Below are 27710 nucleotides of genomic sequence, written 5' to 3'. Positions count from 1 at the left end.
GAAGGTGGGTTTTTTGAGGAGGTGGGTGATGATGATAGAGAGGGGGACAGTACATGAGGATGTCAATTATCATGGGTGCCAAGAAGTGAATTTGTGTGGTCAACAGTTAAGTGAGAAACTTTTTCCTTCAGCGCCAAAGTATCTTTGATTAAAATGAGAGCTTGCATTTAGTTGCTGACTCAGTAATAGGCATACTATTGTAACCTCTCTTCCTAAAATTTGGAAATTATTTCCATCCTCCATGTATTATGCAGACACTTATAAAAGTTTGACCTTAATATCTGTGAAAGGACATTATGGCTGACCTTCAAACAAATAAGCATGAAATTGAAAAGAAAGACCCTTTGTTCTGATTCATTCAAACACTTTACATAACTGACAGAAAATAACCAAGGTTCCTTTCCACTGTAGTATACTTCATGCTAGAGAGCTTTACAGAATATCATTTATTGCTCTTAACATTCGGTTCTACTATGTGCTAAAGATTTCACTGAAGCTGATCTCCATAATTCGTGGACCATTCTCCCTTTTGTACTTCGATTGCAGTTTTGAGAGAAGGCTAACCTGAGATATTGTAAATTCTATTATCTAAAAGGAGCTGGGCTGAAATGATGTCCCAAAAAGGCTTTTTGTAAACATAAGATAACTAGATCCTTACCTCAAAAGAAACAGTAGAATCCTAGTGGGATATGATAATTAATAACCAAAGAATCGCTGACGTCTTTAATGATTTCTGTGTAAGTATTTGCAAAAGAATCTGAGAACTATGATCTACATACACAATTGGTATTTGAAGATAGATGGAAATATTACTCATGAAGAAATGATAGACAGTCTAAGGGCATAAAAAGAGAACAAGGCATCCAGCACTGATAGACTTCAAAAATGAGCATTGCAAGAGGTGGCAAATGAAATCGGTCTAAGATTGATGGAGATCGTTAAATATAGGAGTTGTGCCAAGGGATTGGAAAGATGCAAATGTGATGCCAATTTATAAAAAGAGTTTCAAGAATAACAATGGGAACTGTCGACTTGTCAGTTATTGATAGATGGGCAAATCATAGAAATAATTGAAAGTATCCTGACAGAGAGAATAGTAAAGCGTCAGGAGAAACATAGATTGATTAAAAAATAGTCAACATGGATTTTCAGGTGGCAGATCCTGCTTGACAAATCTACAAGAGCTGCTTCAGTTGCTGCTACCTTGCTCTATGCAAATTGGCACATTTGCTTGTGGCTCATTGGTAGCACTCTCACCTGTGGGTTAGACAATTGTGGGTTCAAGCCCCACTCTAGCAATTTGAGCACATAACCCAGGCTGACACTTCAATGCAGTACAGAGGGAATGCTGCACTGTTTGAGGTGCTATCTTTTGGATGAGACATTAAACTGAGTCCTTGTCTGCCCTCTCAGGTGGATGTAAAAGAACCAACGGCATTATTCGAAGAAGAGCAGGGTGTAAGTATAGTTGTACCAGGTAGAATAGCCATAATAAGCTTTTAAAATATATACCCACATATTAGTACTTATTCTGCTATGGCTATGCAAGGTCAGGCCTGGATCAATGGAGACATTACCTCATTAACCATCCACGAGAAGAGATTAAGAAATAAAGTAGGTGTATAGTAAATCAGTTGAAGTGACTGTAGGAAGGTAATCTGGTACGAATAAGCTTGTTATGAGTGTACTGGGAAGAGATAAGAAGAAGGCCATAACTGATCCATGGTTTCTCATTAGTGAAAAAAACAGACTCATTGAAGGGAGATTAACCAGATGTAGTTTGAACGCGTGGACATAATGGCATTACGTTAGGACGTAATTAAACATATAAAGATACAGACACTGGAGCTCCTTGGGGACTTTTTGATCAAGCCTTGCTGAGGCTAGCATAAACAGTCAGAATGATATGCTTTCGATCTCATGAAGGAGTGAGTCCCTGGTATGTGATTTATAATATTATAGTTGGTACCTATGTCTCATATACACTGCATGTAAGGGGTTGTGTTTTATTTTCTCATTGACTTGATTTAATAAAGAGTTTTAACCAGACGTTTCAATGTTGCCTAGTCCTCAAACCAAACTTGTATTAGAGGTAAAGGATGTATGACAATAACCTTTAATACCTCCACACAAGGGCAACACCCTATGGCAATATCCTACGTAAACCCAACACAGGTGTCCTGGCCATCATCTCATTGTTGTTTGTGGGAGCTTGCTGCATGCAAATTGGCTGTCGTGTTTTCCTACATTACAACTGTGACTACACTTCAAAAGTACTGCATTGGCTGTAAAGTGCTTTGGGATGTCCTGAGGCCGTGAAAGGCGCTATATAAATGCAAGTCTTTTTGAATTATTTTTACAAAAGAACAGTTACTGCACTTTGAACATTATCCATTAGTTGAAAAGTTTGACCTTAATATCGTTCCTTGATTAAAAATAAACAACCCATTGACAGTGTTACAGCTTGCCTGCTAGGAAGTGGAGATATGTTTCAGCTCACAACTGTTCATTTCTATCACTGGGTGCACCTACCCTGTATCTCATAGTAGCTGCAGGCAGAGAGTCTTTTCGGGTTTGGGGTCTTTTCTATGCTTATCACTATAGATTATTTCACCTCTCATATATTAGATCACTCTCACGAACAAGTCTCGAATCCTCATAGCTTTGAGAAGATCTATCCTACCCTTAAGAACTGGCTAAACATTAGGTAACATTTCCAGGATAATGAAACAGAAAACTTGTGTGTTAATTACTTTTAAACTACTGGAACTTATCCATAGGATCTCTTCAGTCTTTGAACGTGGTAGAGCATCCCATCAAACTTCATTTTAAATTTAAACTATTAAACTAATTTATTAAACAAACACAGAACAAATGAATAACCTAACATCATCCCCTTTGTCATTTAATCACTCCTGCCCTCCACCCTACCACAAACCTTCCCCTTCGTTCTTTCCTCCGCCCCTTCTCCTTGGCTCTGTACTTGCTTAAAAAGTGTTAAATTTCTAACATCTTCCAGTTCTGATGAAAGGTCATTGACCTGAAACGTTAACTCTGATCCTCTCTCCACAGATGCTGTCTGACTTGCTGAGTGTTTTCCAGCATTTTCTGCTTTTATTTTGAATAATCTAACATTGATATAACACAATTCGATACTCACAATAGAAAGTCTATAATCTAATGCCTCCAGTGGGGGAAAGAAAGTCACAATCTAATGTTAAACTATCCTTTTATAGATAACTTTTATACATACATGCTCCTTTCATCTTTTGTAATCTTTTCTGATTACGGAGTCAGCTAGTTTACCTCATCTTTTCCTGTGAAGATTCCAATTGGTTCAACTTTCTTCTATTAACTCAACTTAATGGACAGATCCATCCATTTAAATACCCTTCCAAGCTCTGGCTTGTTTGGATTTTCATAGCTGACATTTAGATTCGAAAATAATTGGCTGTCACACTTATAACTGAAAAAATTGCACAATCTTTGTTCAAAAGTAGCTCGGTTCCTCCCCTCAAGCTTAGTGTTCAATTTGAATCGACCTTGCAACATATGTATTGAATTTGGCTAGAACATTTTTTTTTGTTAACTGCAGCTGGCTTTAAACTCCTTGCATACTGTGACTGAATTTAAAGGAACAGCTGTCAAACCAAAAGTAGACAGTTGAAAATTCTACATTCTTTTCATGGTGTTCTTGCAGTACATGTCATGGCTCTGTATCCAGCTCTCTGCTGACCCCAATCCGATGAAGACAGTTCCTCATGGTCAATGCCAGGTAGATGAGTTAGGGCCTACAGATATAGTTGGTGGCACATTGGTGGGTGACATACTGTGATTGGGGTGCTTCTGAGAAAGCATCCGACATTATGGTTCATCGGGCATTCATGTATCTTGGTGGAGCCAGTGGGCCTGCTGTTCCAGCTTTCTTGGGGAAGAGAAGTCTTTGCATGTACCAGTTGTTTGCCAAAGTGGGGTCTGGCCAATTCTGTCTGCAGATGTGGGTGTGAGGGTCCTTGCGATTGGGCACAGATCAGCTCTCGTGCAACCTCACCTGCCTGGCATCCCTTTGTGGGTCTGTTTCTTCTTCCAAATACCTTAGATGGGGAAGGAGGGATTTGAATGACTGGCACATGGGTTCGTGAGAATCTGGGTGCCAATGGAAAAAAACAAAAACAGTCAAAAGATGACTGAAATGTGAAGGATTGAAGATATTTACGTGGGCCCTTTAAATCAGCTGCTACGACAGCTGATTCCCTAATGTCCTTTAGAGTTGACATCATGCATGCCAAAATGCCAGGAAATGGTTAAGTGGTTTTGCAGGATGGATACACCCTCAAACGCAGGCCCAGAATTTCCACAGAGCTTGTCCTGATCTCCTGTTGTAACTTCAAATGGAGATTGGTGGAGCCCCCAGAGAAACAGCGTGAACAGCTGGAATTGGCCATTTATGCAGAAATTCAGGGCCTAAATGTTAGTGAAGTTCCAAACCAGGAAACCGACCAAGAGCAGAAAAACAGCTTCAAAAAAGGTAACAGCTCAGAAGTAGCTCTAAATTTGGGTCTTTTGAAACATGAAATTAAAAGGAGTTAGACTGAAAGTGCAGTGGGACATGCGTTTGTTAATACTAACAACCTCCAATCCCAATGAAAAAAGCTGATTTTCTTGTGAAATGCTGACAAGCTGACATATGGGTTCAAATGGTGACTGTGACATACATGATAATAACATATATGGCAGTGAACCCATTCCAGCTATTGCTTATAATGTACAACAAGGGACTTACATAGAACTACATAGAATTTACAGCATAGAAACAGGCCATTCGACCCAACTGGTCAGTGCTGGTGTTTATAGTCTACACAAATCTCCTTCCACCCAACTTTATCTAACCCCTCTATTCCTTTCTACCTCATGTACTTTTCTAGCTTCCCCTTAAATACATCAAAGTTGGTATCAACCAATTAGATCATTTGTAAGGTGGGGCTGGAGGCTGTCTGAAATTGATTGTAGGGCAGGACTGAAGGTTGTTAGAACCAATCTCCATGGAAGATGGTAGTGGTTATTGGAGGCCAATCATCTCAGCCCCAGGACATTGCTGCAGGAGTTCCTCAGGGCAGTGTCCTAGGCCCAACCATCTTCAGCTGCTTCATCAATGACCTTCCCTCCATCATAAGGTCAGAAATGGGGATGTTCACTGATGATTGCGCAGTGTTCAGTTCCATTCGCAACCCCTCAGAAAATGAAGCAGTCCGTGCCCGTATGCAGCAAGACCTGGACAACATCCAGGCTTGGGCTGATAAGTGGCAAGTAACATTTGCACCAGACAAGTGGCAGGCAATGACCATCTCCAACAAGAGAGAATCTAACCACCTCCCCTTGACATTCAACTGCATTACCATCACCAAATCCCCCACCATCAACATCCTGGGGGTCACCATTGACCAGAAACCTAACTGGACCAGCCACATAAATACTGTGGCTACAAGAGCAGGTCAGAGGCTGGGTATTCTGTGGCGAGTGACTCACCTCTTGACTCCCCAAAGCCTTTCCACCATCTACAAGGCACAAGTCAGGAGTGTGATGGAATACTCTCCATCTTGCCTGGATGAGTGCAGCTCCAACAACACTCAAGAAGCTCAACACCATCCAGGACAAAGCAGCCTGCTTGATTGGCACCCCATCCACCACCCTAAACATTCACTCCCTTCACCACCGGCGCACAGTGGCTGCAGTGTGTACCATCCACAGGATGCACTGCAGCAACTCGCCAAGGCTTCAGACACATGGGAACAACACCACCTGCACGTTCCCCTCCAAGTCACACACCATCCCGACTTGGAAATATATCGCCGTTCCTTCATCATCGCTGGGTCAAAATCCTGGAACTCCCTTCCTAACAGCACTGTGGGAGAACCTTCACCACACGGACTGCAGCGGTTCAAGAAGGCGGCTCACCACCACCTTCTCAAGGGCAATTAGGGATGGGCAATAAATGCTGGCCTTGCCAGCGACGCCCACATCTCATGAACGAATATAAAAAAAAAATCAGATATTACTTTCCCCCTACTGTTGGTTGTGCATCGGTTTAAGGCAGGACATCTTAAATGCGCTAATGAAACGCTGATGGCTGGCATTATGACAGTAACATATACTGCAATAAACTTGTTGTGACTGTTGCTATACCATGCACTACTGACAACATGGGGTCGAAATGGGGAGCCTAATGTAAGTCTTTTATACCATGAGAAATCTACAGAGTCCAGAACATAACTTTAAAAAGAGAAAAGCAAATGAATCCAGCTTCTTGAATGACTGAATTATTGTGGTAAAGGCCCTGGCCACAACTAACCTGATTTGAATCAGACTAGACTGGAAAGTTTTAAATAATCGATGAAGTAAAATTTTACCTTTAGTTTTGGTTTAACTATTCATTTTGATGCTAAGATTTGAAGTATCATTGTAAGATACAGCATTGAAGGAGGCCATTCAGTCCATTGTGCCTGTGCCGGTAATAAAGTGTTAGTAATAAAGTGAAGTATCTGAGCAAGTCAGCGTCACTTGTCTCTTATACACTTATTCCTTGACTATAGTCTACAAATGATTGTTAGCAGTATTAGTGGTTGAATGCTTAATGTTTGTATGACATTTCTCTGTCTCTATTAAGCCGCCAACATTTATTTTTAGTGTCAGCCTTGGCTCAGTGGCAGCACTCTCGAGTCTGAATCAGAAGGTTGTGGGTTCAAGTCCCACTCCAGAGACCTCAGCACATCATTTAGGCTGACATTTCACTGAAGTACTGAGTGAGTGCTGCACTTTTGAAGGTGCCATCTTTTGAATGGGATGTTAAACTAAGGCCTATCTGCCCTTTCAGTGGATGTAGAAGATTCCATGACACTATTCAAAGAAGAGTTGAGGAGCTTTCCCAGTGTCCTGCTCAATATCGCTAAAACAGATTATCTGGTCATTTATCTCATTGCTGTTTGTGGGACCTTACTCTGCACAGATTGGTTGCCTACATTGCAATGGTGACCACACTTCAAAAAGTACTTCATTGGCTGTGAAGTGTTTTGCGATGCCCTGAGGTCATGAGAGGTGCCTTGAGGTCATGAGAGGTGTTACTTTCTTGCTTTCTTTTCCACTTTCCATGTCAGTAATTGTGATGAACCTAGAACCTATTGTTGAGATTAGTGAATACTTTATGCATTTGACCTCAGTTTTGCTAGGACTTCTTGTTGCCAGACTCAGTTAAATTCTGCCTTTATATCACAAGCTGAGTGCTGGTGAACAAGTTACTAGTGGTTAGGTGTCACACGATGCCATGATTGATGACTCCTTTCAGTACTTTATTGATAATTGGGAGGAGGCTAATAGGGTGGTAATTGGTCAGGTTAGATAGGCCCTGCTTTTTGTTGATAGTACTTAGCTGGGCAATTTTCCACATTGTTGGATAGATGCAAGTGTCATAGCTACACTGTAATAGCTTGATGTGGAGATGCCGGTGATGGACTGGGGTTGACAATTGTAAACAATTTTACAACACCAAGTTATAGTCCAGCAATTTTATTTTAAATTCACAAGCTTTCGGAGGCTTCCCCCTTCGTCAGGTGAACGATGTGAAAATGAAATCCTCGAAATGAAATCGCATTTATAATTCACAGAACAATGCTTGGTGAGTACAGACAGTTTTTTCAACTGCCCGTTGCCAAGGCAATCAGTGTGCAGACAGACAGGTGTTACCTGCCAGGTCTCACAGAATATACAAATTATACAGAGTATATACAGAGTAATAGCTTGGCTAGGGAGTGGCTAATTTCATTGTGAAGTTCTTCAGCACTGCAGCCAGGATATTATCAGGACCTTTAACTGTTGCTGTGTCCTGTTTACTCAGCTGTTTCTAAATGTCACATGGAGAGAGCCAAATTGGCTGGATAGTGGTATCTATAAGGGTAGGAGTAGGAGTTGCTTCTTGGCACTTTTGGTTGAAGATACTTGCAAACAGATACACGCTGGGCTCTTCCACGGTTGAGGATGGGGTTTTTCGTGGAGCCTCCTCCTCCGAGTTACCTGGCTGAAGATGGTAGGACTGCAGAGTTCTGCTCTGATCTATTGGTAGTGGGACCACTTAGCTCTGCATTTAGCCTGTTGCTTTTGGTGTTTAGCCGGTAGGTAACCCAGTATCATAGCTTCACTAGACTGGTGACCCAGTCTAAGGTATGCCTGGTGCAGCTCCTGGCATGCTTGTCTACACTCCTCATTGAACCAGGGCTGATGTTCTTGAAAGTGATAAAGTATTGAGGAATGTATCAGGCCATTAAGTTACAGATTAGGGCAGTATACAAATCATCTGCTGCTGATGGTCCACAGCGCTTCATGGGTGCCCAGTTTTGGGCTGCTAGATCTGCCCTTAGTCTGCTCTGCTTACCACAGTAGTGGTGCTGCATTACATGTTGGAGATTGTTTTCACAAGGATTGTGTAGCGGTCACTACCATCACTCCTCCCCTGAAAAGAGATGTTTGCAACAGGTAGGTTGGTGAGGATGAGGTCATGTAGGTTATACCCTCTTGTTGATTCCCTCAATACCTGACATAAGAACATAAGAACATAAGAAATTGGAGCAGGAGTAGGCCAATCGGCCCCTCGAGCCTGCTCCGCCATTCAATAAGATCATGGCTGATCTGATCCCAACCACAAATCTAAAGAACACAAGAAGTCGGAGCAGGACCCGGCCACATAGCCCCTGGGACCTCTCCGCCACCCACAGGGCATTGACCGATCCGAACTCAGCTTCATGTCCAATTTCCTGCCCGCTCCCCATAACCCCTAATTCCCTTTACTTCTAGGAAACTGTCTATTTCTGTTTTAAATTTATCTAATGATGTAGCTTCCACAGCTTCCTGGGGCAGCAAATTCCACAGACCTACCACCCTCTGAGTGAAGAAGTTTCTCCTCATCTCAGTTTTGAAAGAGCAGCCCCTTATTCTAAGATTATGCCCCCTAGTTCTAGTTTCACCCATCTTTGGGAACATCCTTACTGCATCCACCCGATCAAGACCCTTCACAATCTTATATGTTTCAATAAGATCGCCTCTCATTCTTCTGAACTCCAATGAGTAGAGTCCCAATCTACTCAACCTCTCCTCATATGTCCGCCCCCTCATCCCCGGGATTAACCGAGTGAACCTTCTTTGTACTGCCTCGAGAGCAAGTATGTCTTTTCTTAAGTATGGAGACCAAAACTGTATGCAGTATTCCAGGTGCGGTCTCACCAATACCTTATATAACTGCAGCAATACCTCCTTGTTTTTATATTCTATCCCCCTAGCAATAAAAGCCAACATTCCGTTGGCTTTCTTGATCACCTGCTGCACCTGCATACCAACTTTTTGATTTTCTTGCACTAGGACCCCCAGATCCCTTTGACACAGGTTTTGTCCAGGGATAACAACCTTCAGAGTTTTAGGGAAAACCAGAGTACCTAATTGTGCAACTACTCCTTGAGGTCAGTATTAGGGTTTAGCATCCAGTTCCTCATGAGTCCACAGAATAAAATTGTCCTGAATGTGACCACAATTATTGTGAAATTGGTGAGATCATAAGGAAGGCACATGTGCGCAATGGAAATGTCGCTGTTACACTGCATTGTGTACATTGGAAAATTTCTTCTGACCGCCATGTGTTATCAACATTGTACACATAGCATGACGATATTCTCTAACCACTATTTCTAGTGTGATCGTAAATCAATTGTTTGAGTGTTTCAAAGGTTTAGCCAGAAATAGCGAAGAATAGAGAATCTTTCCGCACTCCTTACAATGTCACTTAAACATTGCAACCAGAGAAAATCTTGCCTCACTGATGGGGCAGATTAGAGGAAGCTTTACCGAACATCTGTGAGGGCCTAATGCTGATACTTGGACATATAGGAAAATGTTCCATTTCTTAGCACTGACATGCTTCAACTTGATGAGCACAAATTCAACAAAAAAGAGTTTACATTCAAAGTGGAAAAAGTGTAAATCTGACAGTTAATTAAGAGAACCAGCAGCAGCTGAGCCTTTCTCTGCGAAGGTGTGCAGTCACCTTTAATTATTTCATCCTTGTGCAAACTCCAACAGGATTTCAAATGATATAAAACAGCAAACCTCTCCAAACCCCACATTATTAAATCATATCAATTAGAAAAATAGGTCAAGAAGTTATTTACCTTTTGAAACTCCAATCAACCACAAATGGTAAGTACTTCATAGAATTAGAATTAAAAAAAAATAATTATAATAATTTTATAAACACTTCACAGTGCTCTCTGTGACATAAACAGAACACCACATTATCCATCTCATAGGCCTAATGGGGATATCACACAATTGGTTTCACTCACTGTGTAAATGAGGGCTGCATATAGTGACACCACTATTCCTGGCCAGAATGGAGATGATTGGGTAATTCCCCCGTCAATTAATTACATAATTTATATTATAGAACTATCCTCCGCTCACTGCATTTTGCTGGAGTAATAATCAATTTGTATTATCTAGCTATCCTTCACTCACTTCATTTTGCTGGAGAAATCGCTGTGCTTTTATCAGGAGATGTAACCACCCTGCTTCGGTCATGAGTTCTGTTTCCTATAGTTCATAGGGACTCTTTTTAAGTAGACTTTGTCGACTGTTCATGGTAGTGTGCTGTAAAAGTAGACTCTGTTTGGTGTAAAATAGATTATTTGCTGTAAGCCCTGCTGTAAGTACCGTCCTGCCTCCGACTGACACAGTGCAGCTCGTTGGCTGACACAGCGGTGACAATAGACACTCTGATAAATGAGACCCATGTGGACCCTCATTTGCACAGTTTTTTTGCGCCTGATATTATTACTGGGAAATAGGCTGGGTTGAAGCAACATGCGCTCCCTGTGGGTGAGACTCTATATCCATTTGCCTGTGCAAAGCATCTATCTGTAGGTGGAATTCCATGATTCAGTGCTCCCAGTGGTAAGTGATGCTCGCAGGGAAATCATGGGTCTGTGGTCTTCCGTGCAGCGTTTGCAATCTACTTTCTGCCCAGCTGCATTCTGGAACATTGTCCTTTTCGCTTTCCTCTGTATCATGGGCTTTCAAAAAGGTAAGAGATAAAACTAACGACATAATTAAACATTCAAATAATAATAATCAACGTCACTGATTTGCACTTTTCTCGCAAACACGCACACAGTCGATCGAGCATCATCCTAAAATACCACTAACCGTTCCATAATACTGCATAATAGAATCACAATTTAACATAAAATCACCATGGGCCCCGATTTAAGAATGGAGGCGGGATGGCAGCGGTGGGGGGGGTGGGGTGAATGGACGCGTGGGCTTAACCTGACCAATAAAATATGTCCGCTTCCCAAGCGATCGCAATGGAATTGGTGCCACTTAACGTGGCTTTCGGGTTTGCCGTCAGATTGCCTTGGCAACGGGCGGTTGAAAAAACTGTCTGTAATCACCAAGCACTGTTCTGTGAATTATAAATGCGATTTCATTTCGAGGATTTCATTTCGTTCACCTGAGGAAGGAGGAAGCCTCCGAAAGCTTGTGAATTTAAAATAAAATTGCTGGACTATAACTTGGTGTTGTAAAATTGTTTACAATTGTCAACCCCAGTCCATCACCGGCATCTCCACATCATGTCTGAAAGAAGTGAGTGCCCTGCTGCAATAACTCGCCTTTTCTCCCCATCTGTCAAACAAGCATTTGAATGTCCAACTGGCTGCTGGCTGAAACACGTCTGGTAGAACATGGAGTGTTTCCCACAGCACGGCTTCAAGTACTTCACCTATCTAACTAACTGTCTTAACTGTCATCCCGCCAGCTTTAACTGCCGGTGGGACTTCCCCATTCGGGAGGCACGCGCGCACCCAGACGCGTCAGTGGGGAACCCGGAAGTCTGATGGTAGGAGCCGGGTTCCGAACCTGCTCGGAATTTCCCCAATTTTCGGAGCCCCCCCTGTCCCCAGTGCACCCGCACTTGGATTCCAAAATTGAGCCCCATAAGTCAATGGCTCTGTTAGTATTTGTATGTTACTTGAGATAAAACAGTATTTAAGGGGATACTAGATAAATATGTGAGGGAGAAAGGAATATCAGGTTCTGCTAACAGGGCGAGATGAAGAGGGGTGGGAGGAGGCTCGTGTGGAGCATAAATATCGGCATGGACCAGTTGGGCCTGATGGCCAGTTTTTGTGCTGCACTTTGTATGTAAATCTATGTAATTCTAAATAGTATGTCCGCTGACTCACAGGAGATCTGCTGGAGATAAAGTAAGGGATAAAAGCGAGCGAGTATAAGCCTATAACCTAACCTTCAGCTTTAGATGGCCTCTACGCACCTCTCCCAATGCCTTTGCATCTCTTCGATCTCATTCCATTCTTGTACTAGCAGGTATCCATTTTAATCTATATTTACCTGATTTCAGGTGACTATTTAACACAATAATCACCTGCTGTCATAGGCAAATTTCTGAGGTATTTTCCCCGGAGACGAACAAGCTCTCAAATGATGCATTCATCTATCATTCAGAGGTTTCTGGTAAACAATCTGTTTTTAACTGTCTAGCATGGTTGAAAATGCATTGATGAATGACAAGGAGAGAGAGATCACTGCACTTTCAAAGATGCTTATTACAGCTTCAATTTATAATACTTAAAACGTACAGCTGTGCTTTAGCATTTTGTTCTGCACTGACAATAAATGACCCAAGTACTTTTTTATGATGAGATCCATCTGAAGTGCTTTAACTAAAATGTGCGATGCTTATTAAAGGGAGGAGAATAATGCTAGGGACTGGATACTCTTCCACTTTCTACACTTCCCCCCAGTATCTAGTTAAAGTTGCATCAGGAAGAGTAGATTCCAAATCGTGCTTTTCTACTGAAGAGTTGGATTTGACTCTATCACATCGAAGTTTAGAATCACAGCGGTTTAAATACACAGAAGGAGGCCATTCAACCCATTTTGTCTTTGCTGGCTTTTTGAAAAGAAAGAAAGACTTGCATTTATATCACTCCTTTCACGACCTCAGGAAGTCCCAAAGCGCTTTGCAGTACTTTTTTGAAGTGTAGTCACTGTTGTAATGTAGAAAATGAGGCAGCCAATTTGTGCACAGCAAGGTCCCACAAACAGCAATGTGATCTGACCAGAATATCTGTTTTTTAGTGATGTTGGTTGAGGGATAAATATTGGACAGAACACCAGGGAGAACTCCTATTCTCTTCTTCGAAATAGTGCCATGGGATCTTGTACATCCGCCTGAAAGAGCTGACGGGGCTTTGGTTTAATATCTCTTCTGAAAGATGGCACCTCCGACAGTGCTGCACTCCCTCAGTACTGCATTGGAGTAATTAAAGTTTGCTAGAGTGATCCAAAGCTAATCCCGTTGCTCATCCAAATGCTCAGTTCCCATAGCACCGTATCTTCTTAAAATTTAACATGGATTGCAAATGTTAGCAGTAGATAATGATTGCTCTATTGAACTTGGATCTGCGAAGACCCTCTGCTTCTACGTCCATTAGTGTCACAGTCAAATGACACTGTACCTGTGGGTAACACCATTGGCGCTTTATGGTGGCAGTTACTAACAAAAGTGCTATCTCAGTGGTGACAGTAACGAGTGTTTCACTGCCTCGTACAGAAGAATAGATTGTGTCCATTGGTTTGTTGCAATCCAATAACTGCATGTGCAAGTAGCCATTATTAAGGGGATGCTAGGTCAGTACATGAGGGAGCAAGGAAGAGGAAGCAATATGCTGATAGGTTTAGATGAAGTAAGATGGGAGGAGGCTCATGTGGAACGTTAACACCGGCATAGACCTGTTGGGCCAAATGGCCTGTTTCTATGTAACTGAAGAACAATATATCTGTGAGAGATTCGATGTGAGATGACGGGTAGAGCTCAAATACTATTTTAGTATTTCGCATGCTCGTTATTTTTGTATCTGCTGCTTTATTTTAAGTGCTGCTAAATGGTTTCAATGCAAATAGCCTGCGATCAGTAATTTGTCCCAACGTCTGTAGGCTTGAAGGAAAGAGGAACATAAGAGTAAAAGGAAAGGCCGAGAGTAATACACTGATAGCTGAAAGTAATTACTACAGGCATTATCTGGGACAAATCTGTTGGCAAAACAAAAAGGTTTTCCTGCAAAAAGGAAACAGGATCTTAGATGAGAAAAGTAAATAAAAAACAGCTGACAGAAAACTTCTGATAGGCAGCAGAAAATAAAAACCGACACTTGTGACTAGAATTTATAAATTAGTACCAATTGTTCCTTGGTCAAAAGGGTGACTTCGGGCCCCGTACAAAAGTATGTATTGTATGTACAGAATTATGGCCTGGCCATTAAACATACCTATTAATGGGTCAAACATTGGCAAATTCTTATTAAGTGCAGTCGACAACTACACAAAACCACGAGCACTTGACAACACTGATAGCACGCAGAAGGCACAGATGGGAGTTTGACAATTTTTCATTGCTTGTTCCATTTCACAGAATTCAACACATCTGGTATTCAGTAGAAAGCATCTTTGCACTAATTTGTTTGTCACTGTATATTGAAACTACTATCTGTCATCTTGTCATGTTTTATGTTGTCCCAAGCTGTATGAAGACATGGCAAGTCACAAGCTTCAGTTGTTGGCCCCCTTGGGACTCAGTCGTGCAAAGTGCCACCTGTTCCAAACCTCAGCACCTTCTGGGCCACTGCAGATGCTGGCAGATGAAAGCACGAGTCAGCATTCTTCCCACAGCTGATGGGACCGTACGCACTACACCCCGAAGCTCAGTAATGGCTGTTGTTTTCCTTTAGGGCATTCATCAATAATGCAAACTGACACAGTAGCTACATCGTTGGCACATCATTTATTTATGTGCTGTTAAACGCTGCTACTTTGTTTTTATAAGCTGTGTGTATGTTTAATGTGATAAAAGCCTGGCCTATGTCTCTTTAGATGCAGTTCCTACCAAGCAGTATAATTATTATTATAAGCCATCATTTATCTGCTAGCTATATTTAAACACAAATAAGTATTTTTGTTTTGTTACATGTATTAACGTGTTTCTTTCTGAAAGGCTTTTTTTAAAGAAAAGATTCTTGCTTTATTAATGTGTAATATTTTATTTATATTACACTTGCTTCTTTCTCAAAAGACCTGCTTTACAAGAGTTCTGGAGAGTTGAGATTTTAATGACTAAAATGTGAGAATTGAAACAAATGGTTTAGCTGAAGACCATTCCTAATCTGTAGATCACAAGTAGCACTCAGGCAGGCAGGAGGTCCTCATCTCCCCCCCCATCCCCACCCCACCCCCACCCTGATATCTCTTCACTGCTCGGTCTTTGGAAAGTTTTGGAGGTTAGTGATGTGAAGGATCATCAGTGAAGAGTAGATTTGGCAAGAAATGGCCGAGAGAGAAAACTAACAGATGGGAAGACAGGGACAGACAGGTGGGTGTGGAGACAAATAGACATATTAGCTTAGAAATTACTTTGTGCAATATCACCTTATGAACACTTATTCCGCTGTGCACTATTTTAATGGAGATGTTAATCTGTTTAGTGTAAATAGATTAATGCCTCCATTAAATTACCAGACAGAGTAAATTCATATGAAGGTGTTAGATGTTCGTACCCTACAACAACAACAACAACAACATGCATTTATATGGCGCCTTTAACGTAGTAAAATGTCCCAAGGCGCTTCACAGAAGCGTAACCAGACAAAAAAAAATTGAGATCAAGCCAAAGAAGGAGACATTAGGACAGGTGACCAAAAGCTTGGTCAAAGAAGCAGGTTTTAAGAGAGTCTTAAAGAAAGAGAGGAGTGGAGAGGTTTAGGAAGGGAATTCCAGAGACGCTAATATTGCACATTATAATTTCTAGGGTACAGTATCGCCGGGATAAGGAAGGGTGGAAAAGCAAGGACTAGCCAGGCGTCCTGCTCCCGATCATCGAGTTCTGCTGGAGTATAAGGGGGTTAAATTTGATAATCCCCGAATCCGGGAGCGGGGGTCACGGTGCGCGATTAACCTGTGCCTGCTCATTCTGATGAGATTCGTACTGCCTGCTCATTTAACTGATTTCAGTGCGAGCAGCCAGGCCAGTCTGCGTTGTTCAGTGACTTCTCATCAGCAAAGGAGGGGGCGGGGGGAGCCCAGATATCACGTGAGTGGCTCGCACCTCTTAAAGGCAGCCTGCACCTCTTATTTGCAAACAATAAGATACGGGTCCGAACAGAGATCAGACATCGCACACGTAAAACACAAATGCAGGTCCCATCCCTGTGTTTACAAACTGTTGAGTTATGTTAAAACATTGAATAAAGTTTGCACACTACTAAATCCCACATCCTCCAATCTGCACGCCAGACCCCGCCAATCTGAGTTTGTACCAGGCCTGCGAGATAACGTGCACCAAGGTTCTCCAATGATGGACTACAGACCTTAGTGCAAGAGGTGGACAGAAGGAGGGGCATCCAAATCGGCATGAGGGCAAGAGGCCCTCCAGTGGGAGGCAGTAGGGAATTAAGTCTATGCCAGGCACATAGCACCACGAACATTGATGCAGTGCAGGAAGACGTTCAATGCTTTGATACAAGTGGTCAAGGTGAGTGAGGTCAACTGTCAAGTGGCATCTCCTACCAACTGTACCACTAGCTGCATCCATTGCTCCACGCACTACAACCCCATCACCCACATACCAACAAACTCTTTCAATCGATGCTCAACTCTTCCAATCAGATGCTTTCTCTCACCCTCACACATTGCCACTGTTGCAAGCCGCAAACCCACAACTCACAGGTCACACAAACTGGCAGCTTTTCAACCATGACAGCCACATCACCCAAACATCCTGCAGGACACTCACCGACACATGTTCCGCTTTCTTGCAGGAGAACATGAGAACATAAGAAATAGAAGCAGGAGTAAGCCATATGGATCCTCAAGCCTGCTCCACCATTCCATCAGATCATGGCTGATCTTCGACCTCAACTCCACTTTTGTGCCCAATCCCCATATCCCTTGATTCCCTTAGAGTCCAAAAATCTATCAATCTCAGCTTTGAATATACTCAACGACTCAGCATCCACAGTCCTCTGGGGTAGAGGATTCCAAAGATTCACAAATGAGTGAAGAAATTCCTCCTCATCTCAGTCTTAAATGGCCGACCCCTTAACCTGTGATTATGTCCCTTAGTTGTAGACTCTCCAACCAGGGGAAACAACCTCTCAGCATCTACCCTGTCAAGCCCTCTCAGAATCTTATAGGTTGCGCATAACAGTAGGCAACAAGTGGCAGTGGCATTTAGCCCCTCGAACCTGTTCCTCCATTCAGTGAGATCATGGTTGGTCTGTGGCCTAACTCCATATACCCACCGTAGCCCCATACCCCTTAATCCACATGGTTAACAAAAATCTATCAATCTCAGATTTAAAATTCACAACTAAGCTAGCATCAACTGTTTGCAGAAGAGCGTTCCAAACTTCTACCACCCTTTGCGTGGAGAAGCATTTCCTAACTTCATTCCCGCAAGTCCTGGCTCTAAATGTTAGGCTATGTCCCCTAGTTCCAGTATTCAAGTATAGGAGACCTTCAAAAACAGGTACAAATGCACCAGCAGCCAGAAGCAATAATCCAGCAACTAACTTGTAAATCCTACATAGTCCCTTTAAATAGAGCTGGTGGGGCGTTCTTCCAGATCATCTACGACATGTTCAGCTGTTCGTGGTTAAGACAATGCATTGGCTGAAGTGTTGAGTCCCAAAATAGTATCTATCACTTTAAATCAGCATTGCACACTGATCTAAGGCATATTCTCCTTACTTTATATGGTACTAGCTTTTGTAATCTGTGCGTGTGTAAATGCCTTTACCAGGATGGCGTCAGGCGCACGTGCACGTGCATTCCGGACGCCATTTTGGGACCTTAGGAGGCAGCGTAGCGCCTAAAAAGCGGGCGCTACATGGCCCAATTTAAAGCCCTATATGTATAGATGTTGGGTTTGGCTGGGAGCCCCCCATGGTTGAAAAGCTCAGCGACACTTACTGTCTAGGCTCACGCATGAAAAGTACTCTGTTCAGTGAGGGACTTGAGGCCTGGCGGTGCAATGAAACCGTAGCCCAGCACGAGTCACTGTCTTAAGAACAGGAGGAGAAGAACAAACTGGAGGAAGAAAAAGGAATGGGAGACTGTGTCAGCTCGGCTCATTTGGTAGCACTGTCCGCTCTCCACCCAGCTTTACTCTATTGAATCGTACAAAGCTCTCCTCAGATACAGACAGTGGGCCTGAAAAGCCCTGGGCTACGATCCCGTCACTTATTCCGAGATTGTGCTGCTGTATCAGTGGGAGTGCACCTCATTTTGCAATCCCTCGGTGGGCACCCGTGCCACTATGGCCATATCTTGGGCATCTGGCAGCCCCACGCTGCTGGAAATTCTGGTGCCTGCCTGCCAGCAGAGGGAAGTGCGCCACTAGAAAAGATTTTGGTGCCCCATTACCAAGGAGGCGGATACTTAAAAAATAAATAATAAAATTACCTTCATCTTCGAGCATCCAGGCCATTTCCCTGGCCTGAACCTCCCACTGATCCCCTTCCCAAGGGCCTACCTGTGTTCTTCTGGGGCATACCGGCCTCTAGACATATGCTGGGTCCCATTAGGGCCAGCGTAACAGGAACTCCCAGCGCAAGGAGCCCTCGCCCCCAAATCTGTTCCCTGCTTGTGTCATCGCCCCTCCTTATCTCTGTAACCTCCTCCAGTTATACAACCCTCCGAGATCTCTGCGCTCCTCCAATTCTGGCCTCTTGCGCATCCCTGATTTTAATCGCTCCATCATTGGCAGCCGTGCCTTCAGCTGCCTAGGCTCTAAGTTGTGGAACTCCCTCCCTAAACCTCTCCTCCTCTCTACCTCTCTCTCCTCCTTTAAGACACTCCTTAAAACCTACCGCTTTGACCAAGCTTTTGGTTACCTGTCCTAATGTCTCCCTATGTGGCTCGGTGTCAAATTTTGTTTGAAAATCGCTACTGTGAAGCGCCTTGGGGCCTTTTACTATGTTAAAGGCGCTATACAAATGCAAGTTGTTGTTGCTGTTGTTGACCTTGTTTGGACAGGGCTCCACCCCCAAACTCTTGTTTTTTCCACCCCCAAACTCTTGGAAACTCATGTTTAAAGCTGGGGGCCTAAGGGCCTATAAATTGGATGGCGGCCAAATTGGGTCGCGGAGGTCCTGAAGAGAATCTGGGGGGGTGGAGGAGGGGAGGTAATCGGGATGGGACGAGCGGTGGCCAGCAGCGGCCCGTGGATTTAATGAGGAGCCAGGAGGAGCAGTGCTGCTCCTCCCGGTTCCACGATAAGGTAAGTATCAAAGTTGAAACTTACCTTTCCGGTGGCAGCCTCCAGGGGTCCCTTTAAGGATCGCTCGTTTGGCTGCCAAGTACCTGAAGAAACTGACCACAGCTTACATGCGCATAATGCGGTCAGTCGCAATCAAATTTTACAAAGCAAGGCCTCACACAAGTGTTAGGCCACCTATTTGCAGATGAAAAGGGCCCAATGCTTGTTCCAGGCGCATGGCTAGGACGTCTGCGGAGGAGCCCTAACCAATATGGCGGGGCGTATAGGTTTTATGGGTTTCGGGTGGGGTTTCCTGCCGTTATGGTGGGATTCCATCCGAACAGCTGAGTAAATTTGGCCCCAATATTCTTTGGATAATAATCAGATATAAGCTATTTTCAGGTGAAGCAGTGGTGATGATTACTGTAAAACATTGTGAAACAGTGGGGACCATTTAAAAAACAGCTCAGCGGTATTAGTCAGAAGGCAGCCTCGATGTTCTACAATGCTTCTATCCACCCAGTGAAGGAATAGTGCAGGTCGTTTTGGAAGGCTGCAGAGAAGACACACCCTCCTGGCCTCAATACAGCCCAAAAACCATGCAGCCTAAACAACTGGATGAGAATGGCCTGCTCCATCCTATACACAGGATGCACTGCAGCAACTTGCCAGTGACGCCCACATGCCATGAACGAATATAAAAAAAAACCTCATTGGCTGTAAAGATCGGAGAATTGTGGCCAGGCTGGCAATCTTTTATAATTAAAGAATTTGCATTTATATAGCATCTTTCATGACCTCAGGATGTCCCAAAGTGCTTTACAGCCAATGAGGTATTTTTTTAAATATTCGTACATGGCATGTGGGCATCACTGGCGAGGCCGGCATTTATTGCCCATCCCTAATTGCCCTTGAGAAGGTGGTGGTGAGCCGCCTTCTTGAACCACTGCAGTCCGTGTGGTGAAGGTTCTCCCACAGTGCTGTTAGGAAGGGAGTTCCAGAATTTTGACCCAGCGACGATGAAGGAACGGCGATATATTTCCAAGTCGGGATGGTGTGTGACTTGGAGGGGAACGTGCAGGTGGTGTTGTTCCCATGTGCCTGCTGCCCTTGTCCTTCTAGGTGGTAGAGGTCGCGGGTTTGGGAGGTGCTGTCGAAGAAGCTTTGGCGAGTTGCTGCAGTGCATCCTGTGGATGGTACACACTGCAGCCACAGTGCGCCGGTGGTGAAGGGAGTGAATGTTTAGGGCGGTGGATGGGGTGCCAGTGCAGTCACTGTTGTAATGTAGGAAACACGGCAGCTAATTTGCGCACAGCAAGATCCCACAATCGGAAACGAGATAAACGACCAAATAATCTGTTTTAGTGATGTTGGTTGAGGGATAATTATTGACCAGGACTCCTGGGGACAACTGCCCTGCTCTTCTTCAATTGTGAACACAACAGATATTCTGACACTTACAGCCAAGCATTCCTGTTTATGCCCGGAACACAACAGCTGCTGCAGATATACTTCAGCTTTCTGCAGCAGACCGAAACATCTGAATGGGACACCAGTTGTGAAACTCCATGTGTCCCTTCTCCCGCCTGCGGGAGCTCTCCCTCTCTCCCCCTCTCTCTCTCTCGCATGCAGTGTAGCTCTGTCCACTGTAGGCAGGGGTTTAAATGCAGAGTTAGTTATCCTTTGCTGGAGCCGGATTGCTGGAGCAAGTCCTGAGCTACAGGGAATTTCTGGCACCTCGAGATAATTTCAGATCTGTCAACAACCACTGGAGTCAAATCAGTGAGTCACTTATCCTCATTACAGTTGACTCCAGCTATGCCCTGTTGTTGTGCCACTTGATACTGCTTGCCAGGTGAAGTTGGCACAAAACATAAAATCGAGCACAAATGACTGAGAGCAGCATCCCTGCAATACTAAAGGCACCATTTGGGTTTCGTCCTCTCTATTGCTTCTGATCTTAAGAAGGCACCGGAGATTAATGGTGTCATTATTACAGCTTTGTGTGCACAGCAATGTCATAATGAGAGCTTCTAGTGAACGAGTAAAACCCTTTGCTATTAATAGTCGTGCTTTAAGCACACATGCCAACCTAAAAAAACTCACAAAAGGCCAACCAACAGCTTCAACAAAAAAAAGGTGGCACAGCCTGACAAGCTGACAACTCAAAAACAAAACAACCGACAACTCAAATAGGCCCAAAGCCTGGGCCATTGCTTTGGGCCGGATCTCGCTGGAGGGGGACATCTTGCGGCATATATCGTTAGTTAGACTTTTTCCTGCAGCCTTCAGCTCGAAATATTTTTGCACCGTAACTTGCTGGAAGTGTGAGTTGAGGGTGGGGCTGCCAGACGCCCAAGGTACTCCCATAGTGGCACAGGTGCCCACCGGGGAAACGCAAATGCACAGACTGTCGGCCTGCCCAAGCCCCGCCTCCAGGCCCCGACTGCCGGCTGCCGACCAACTTCCTGCCTTCCCAGAACCTTCGGGCTGCAGAGGATTGCCCGCATTGGCGCCCACAGCTCGCCAGCGGATTGGAAACAAGGCCTGGGCCTCTAAAAGGCGTAAACTCACCTGGGAGGACACCACTGGCAGAAGATAAACATTTGTACTGCCTGGATGATTTCAACGATTGCTGCGTGCAACCAACGCTACCAATGCTTTTGAGTGGCTGCCGCATCAGCAGGGGGCCCCGATATCGGGAGTGGCTAGCACCATTAAAAAGCAGCCTGCACCTCTTAAAGGGGAGGTGCACTGTGGCTGGAAGTGGTGGAAGTCAATGGTGAAGTGAATCTGTGCTGCAATATAGTGAAGCATGGTGATGATGGGAACGCTGGAATTTTTAATGAGCAACAACTTGGCTGCTCAAGGTTTGCCGGACTCTTATATTTTCAAAATATAAGATACGGGTCTGAATGGAGATCGGAAATCGGACACATAAAACACAGATGCAGGTCTCGTCGTTATGTTTAAAAACTGTTGTTTAATTTTAAAACACTGAATAAAGGTTGCACACTACTAAATTCCACATTCTCCAATCCGCACACCAGACCCCACCAATCTGCCGATCTGAGTTTGTACCGGGCCTGCGAGAGAGCATGCACCAAGGTTCTCTGATGATGCACTAGAGGCCTTGGTGCAAGAGGTGGACAAAAGGAGGGGCATCCTAAATCCGCAGGGGGGGAAGAGGCCCTCCAGATATGTGCTCTTGAGGCAGTGGGAGGCAGTGTGGGACAAAGTCAATGCAAAGAGCGTAGCACCACGAACATGGATGCAATGCAAGAAGAAGTGCAATGATTTGACACGAGTGGTCAAGGTGCGTAAGTTAAACTGTCAAGCGGCATCTCCTACCAACTGCGCCACTAGCCTCATCCACTGCTCTGCGCACTACACTCCCATCACCCACCTACCAACAAACTCTTTCAAACAGTACTCAACTCTACCAATCAGGTGCTTACCCTCACCCTCACCCTCACACATTACCACTGTTGCAAGAAGCACACCAACTCACAGCTCACACATACTGGCAGCTATTTAACCATGACAGTCACATTGCACAAACATCTTGCAGGACACTCACCGACACATTTCCCGCAGAAGTTGGCACACAACAGGTGGCAACAAGTGGCAGTGGCTCCGCTCATGGAACGTGAACCTGCTGTTCTCTCTCAGGACCTGCCACTCCGCCAGTGCCCTTAATGTTGCCTGTCAGCCCACTCCCTATAGAGAATTGAAACTTTATTATCGGAACATAAGAACATCGGAACAGGAATAGGTCATTTAGACCCTTGAGCCTGTTCCACCATTCAATGAGATCATGGCTGATCTGTGACCTAACTCCATATACCCGCCTTAGACCCATATCCCTTAATAACTTTGATTAACAACAATCTATCAATCTCACATTTAAAATTTACAATTGAGCGAGCATCAACTGCCGTTTGGGGAAGAGAGTTCCAAACTTCTACCACCCTTTGCGTGTAGAAATGTTTCCTAACTTCACTCCTGAAAGCCCTGGCTCTAATTTTTAGGCTATGTCCCTTAGTCCTAATATTCAAGTATAGGAGATCTCCAAAAACAGTTACAAACGTATCAGCAGCCAGAAGCAATAATCCAGCCACTAACCTGTAACTCCTGCCTGATCCCTTTAAATAGCGCTGGTCGGGAGGTGGGGGGGGGGGGTCCTCCATGGTGTTTAAGATCTGTTCAGCTGTGCTTCGTTAAAACAGTGCGTTGGCTGGAGCGGGAGTTCCAAAATAGCAGCGGTCCCTTTAAATCAGCATTGCCATGGACCAGAAAACGGTGCGGCACCTTTTCCCAACCCCCTTTTGCATACCCCCTAATGAAGCTTCCTCTTGCTTCAGGCAGGTGCTTCAGGCGCCCGTCCCAGACTCGACTGGAAGATAGAAAGGGGCCTTCAACCAGTGGCAATCTGGCAGAACTGAATTCCGCCGGATTTCCTGACCTCTACCATCCGGTTAGCGCCCTAAACCTTCGGTTATATTGGGTGAGTTAGAACAACGTTTTCACTTGTGGGACCTTAAACTGATCTTGACCGATCTGCTGTCCGACCGAGAACTGTGGGGAATTAAGTTCTGGCAGCCTCAACCCAGCTTCTATTTGGGGATAGCCCAGTGCATAAAACTGCTTATAATTCAACAGTAATTGAAACAGAATTCACGAGCACTTTCAGAGAAAGCATAAGGATAGGTGGTGTGGGAAATGGAAATGTCGCACTGGCACAGTTGGACGTGCTTGTGTGAAGTTGAGGTAAAAGTAAATTGTTGAGGCAAAGCAAAGGGAGCTTTGGCTTAAATCCAATCCCTGTCATACCTGATGGAGCAGCACTGTCACTGTCCAAAATACTGTGGAAACACTCTATTCTGCACAACCAATGTTGATGAACACAAACATTTATCCTCACAAAGCATAAATCTTATTTATATGAGACATGGAATTTCTTGTACTATGTTTAAATCCTTTCACTGTGCTGCTATCTAACTGCAAGTTCAGTTTACACGTGTCATGCGACAGTATTAGTTTTTGTACAAATGAATACTTTCCGGCTGAATTAAAGTGACATAGAAGGTCGGCATGATGTTTTACAAGCTAATCACGTCTGAGGAGCTGCAGTCCATATGGGAAATATTTGAACTTCCCCTGCCCTTGGAACAATTCCCATTAAGACTGAATTTAAAAATACCAACACATTATTTGATTTCAAAGTTATCTTGATTCCATTGTACAAAGCACACAATTGGAAACAGCAGCCATTTGCTGTTAACGCTATTTATTCCACCCCAGAGTTATTAGGTCTTCCTCACTCATGGAATAAATCCCATTACAATTTTATCTTCGATTTAACCCCTTACGGTGCCATGGATAAGTTTACTTCAGTTGATGTGATTGGGCTCTGGTGGCTCGTGATGAGTTTGCTCCTCTGGTAACAACCCTTCCTGTCTTGAAGCATTTTTACTGGTTAGAGAATGGCCTGCTTAACCTTTGGACTTTAGGCCTTTGGTTGACTGAAAAACTGGGCTTTGGGTGCCAGTTTTCAGCCAATGAAAGCCCAGTTTGTTTGGAAGTTGAGCCCACCTCCAAAACTGATGGCCAGAACGAGAAGACTGCTCCCTACTTTAAATTTAGTTTTTGTTTCAAAGGTTAAAGGGTTAGAAGGGATAGTTCAGACAGAAACATAATATTTTAAGTTAGTTATCAGGGTCAATAGTACAATAATAAAATTACTCCCCAACTTTGAGTAAACTTTATTAGAGAATCATAAAATCATAGAAAGCTAACAGCAAAGAAGGAGGCCATTTGGCCCATCGAGTCCGCGCTGGCTCTATGCAAGAGCAATCCAGCTAGTCCCATTCTCCCGCCCTATTCCTATAGCCTTGCAAATTTTTTCCTTTCAAGTACTTATTCAGTTCCCTTTTGAAGGCCATAATTGAATCTACCTCCACCATTCCCTCGGGCAGTGCATTCCAGATCCTAACCACTCGCTGTTGTAGTAAAGTTTTTCCTCATGTCGCCTTTGGTTCTTTTGCCAATCACCTTAAATCTATGTCCTCTGGTTCTTGACCCTTCCACCAATGGGAACAGTTTTTCTCTATCTACTCTGTCTAGACCCTTCATGATTTTGAATACCTCTATCAAATCTCCTCTCAACCTTCTCTGTTCCAAGGAGAACAACCCCAGCTTCTCCAGTCTATCCACGTAACTAAAGCTTCTCATCTCTGGAATCATTCTAGTAAATTTCTTCTACACCCTCTCTAAGGCCTTCACATCTTTCCTAAACAGATCTGGACACAATAGTTCAGTTGTGGCCGAACCAGTGTTTTATAAAGGTTCATCATGACTTCCATACTTTTGTACTCTATGCCTCTATTTATAAAGCCCAGGATCCTGTATGCTTTTTAACCGCATTCTCAACCTGCCCTGCCACCTTCAACGATTTTACACATATACCCCCAGATCTCTCTGTTCCTGTACCCCTTTTAGAATCGTGCCCTCTAGTTTATATTGCCTCTCCTCATTCTTCCTATTGAAATGTATCACTTCCCATTTTTCTGCAAAAATTTCATCGATCACATGTCCGCCCACGCCACCAGCCTGTCTATATCCTCTTGAAGTCTATCACTAGCCTCCTCAATGTTTACTACCGTTCCAAGTTTTGTGTCATCTGCAAATTTTGAAATTGTGCCCTGTACACCCAAGTCCAAGTCATTAATATATATAAAGAAAAGCAGCAGTCCCAGCACTGACCCCTGGGGAACATCACTGTACACCTTCCTCCAGTCCGAAAAACAACCATTCACCACTACTCTCTGTTTCCTGTCCCTTAGCCAATTCTATATCCATGTTGCTACTGCCCCCTTTATTCCATGGGCCGCAATCTTGATGCTAAGCCTAACATGCGGCACTTTATCAAACGCCTTTTGAAAGTGTACTTTCTGTAATTTTAGTGTTTGTTTCAGCATCATAACTGAAAACTTTAAAAGCTGCCTTACTCAGGGAGACTTTGGGGGTGGGGGGAGAAATTGGACTTTGGCAAGAGTGCAAAATGACTGATGTTGAATCAATCGGCATCCCGTTATACGCCCTGCTCGTTGGTGGGGCTGGGTCTAAAGTGGGCTGCTGATTCAATGTCGCTCGGTTTGCACTACCGCCCAAGACCAATTTCCCCACCCCCCCCCCCCCACCACCCACAGTCACTTCCATGGTTCAGACAGCAATTTGTGGGTTCAAAGAGACATAAGGCTTGAAACCGCAGCGAGTCAGCAGAGCGATTGCTCCTGGCGCGAGAACCACACCAAATTCGGCACCGGGCCTCATCTACATATGCGATTTGAGAACCTCTCATTCACTACTCACCTGACGAAGGAGATAATCTCCGAAAGCTTGTGATTTTAAAATAAAATTGTTGGACTATAACCTGGTGTTGTAAGATTCCTAATATTAAAGATGGCAGTGGAGGATGTGAGTCCCTTGTGATACAGATATTTGTTGACAGTTTGGAAAAGGGTGGTCTTTATGTAAAATTTTAATATGAACATTGCACTTTTGAAACTGTCAAACTATTGTGTCCAATTCTGGGCACCACACTTTAGGAAGGATGACAAGGCCTTGGAGAGGGTGCAGAAGAGATTCACTAGAATGGTACCAGAGATGAGGGACTTCAGTTATGTGGAGAGACAGGAGCAGCTGGGGTTGTTCTCCTTAGAGCAAAGAAAGTTAAGTGGAGATTTAATAGAAACAATCAAAATCATGAAGGGTTTTAAATAGGGAGAAATTGTTTCCAGTGGCACAAAGGTCAGTAACCAGAGGGCACAGATTTAAGGTAATTGGCCAAAGAACCAGAGGTGAAATGAGGAGAAATGTTTTCAAGCAGCGAGTTGTAATGATCTGGAATGCACTGCCAGAAAGGGGATGGAAGCAGATTCAATAGTAACTTTCAAAAGGGAATTGGATAAATACTTGAAGGGGAGGAAATTGCAGGGCTATGGAGAAAGAGCAGAGGAGTGGGACTAATTGGATAGCTCTTTCAAAGAACTGGCACAGGCATGATGGACAGAATGGCCTCCTTCTGTGCTGTAAGATTCTATGATTCTATGAATAATATGTCCCACCATATATGACATTACTCAAACTAGCTTCTCTCTGAGCAGCAGTATTAGTGACGCGATCACATTAAAGGCTGATCACTGGCACAAAGTCATAATGTTGTGTAAAATGGCATGTTCTGACTTGAGTTTTGAATTCTGCAAAAATATGTCCTCATCCATAAAAAAAAGTAGGCCAAAATCATCGTCTTCGGTCCTGGCACAAACTCCACTCCCTTTCA

General features: G+C 43.9%; 1 protein-coding gene across 1 annotated transcript in view; it reads right to left on the bottom strand.

The window, feature by feature from the left end:
• adarb2 (adenosine deaminase RNA specific B2 (inactive)) overlaps positions 1-27710 on the bottom strand; it is a 603243-nt gene that overhangs the window by 303883 nt on the left and 271650 nt on the right. Inside the window, 1 exon segment of the mRNA XM_067999193.1 lies at positions 18079-18195. Coding sequence (XP_067855294.1) covers positions 18079-18195 — 117 coding nt within the window.

Source organism: Heptranchias perlo, chromosome 2 (genome assembly GCF_035084215.1).
Source record: "Heptranchias perlo isolate sHepPer1 chromosome 2, sHepPer1.hap1, whole genome shotgun sequence".
NCBI lineage: Eukaryota > Metazoa > Chordata > Chondrichthyes > Hexanchiformes > Hexanchidae > Heptranchias > Heptranchias perlo.
The sequence above is the reverse complement of the archived record's forward strand: the minus strand, read 5'-3'. Positions and strand labels throughout refer to the sequence as shown.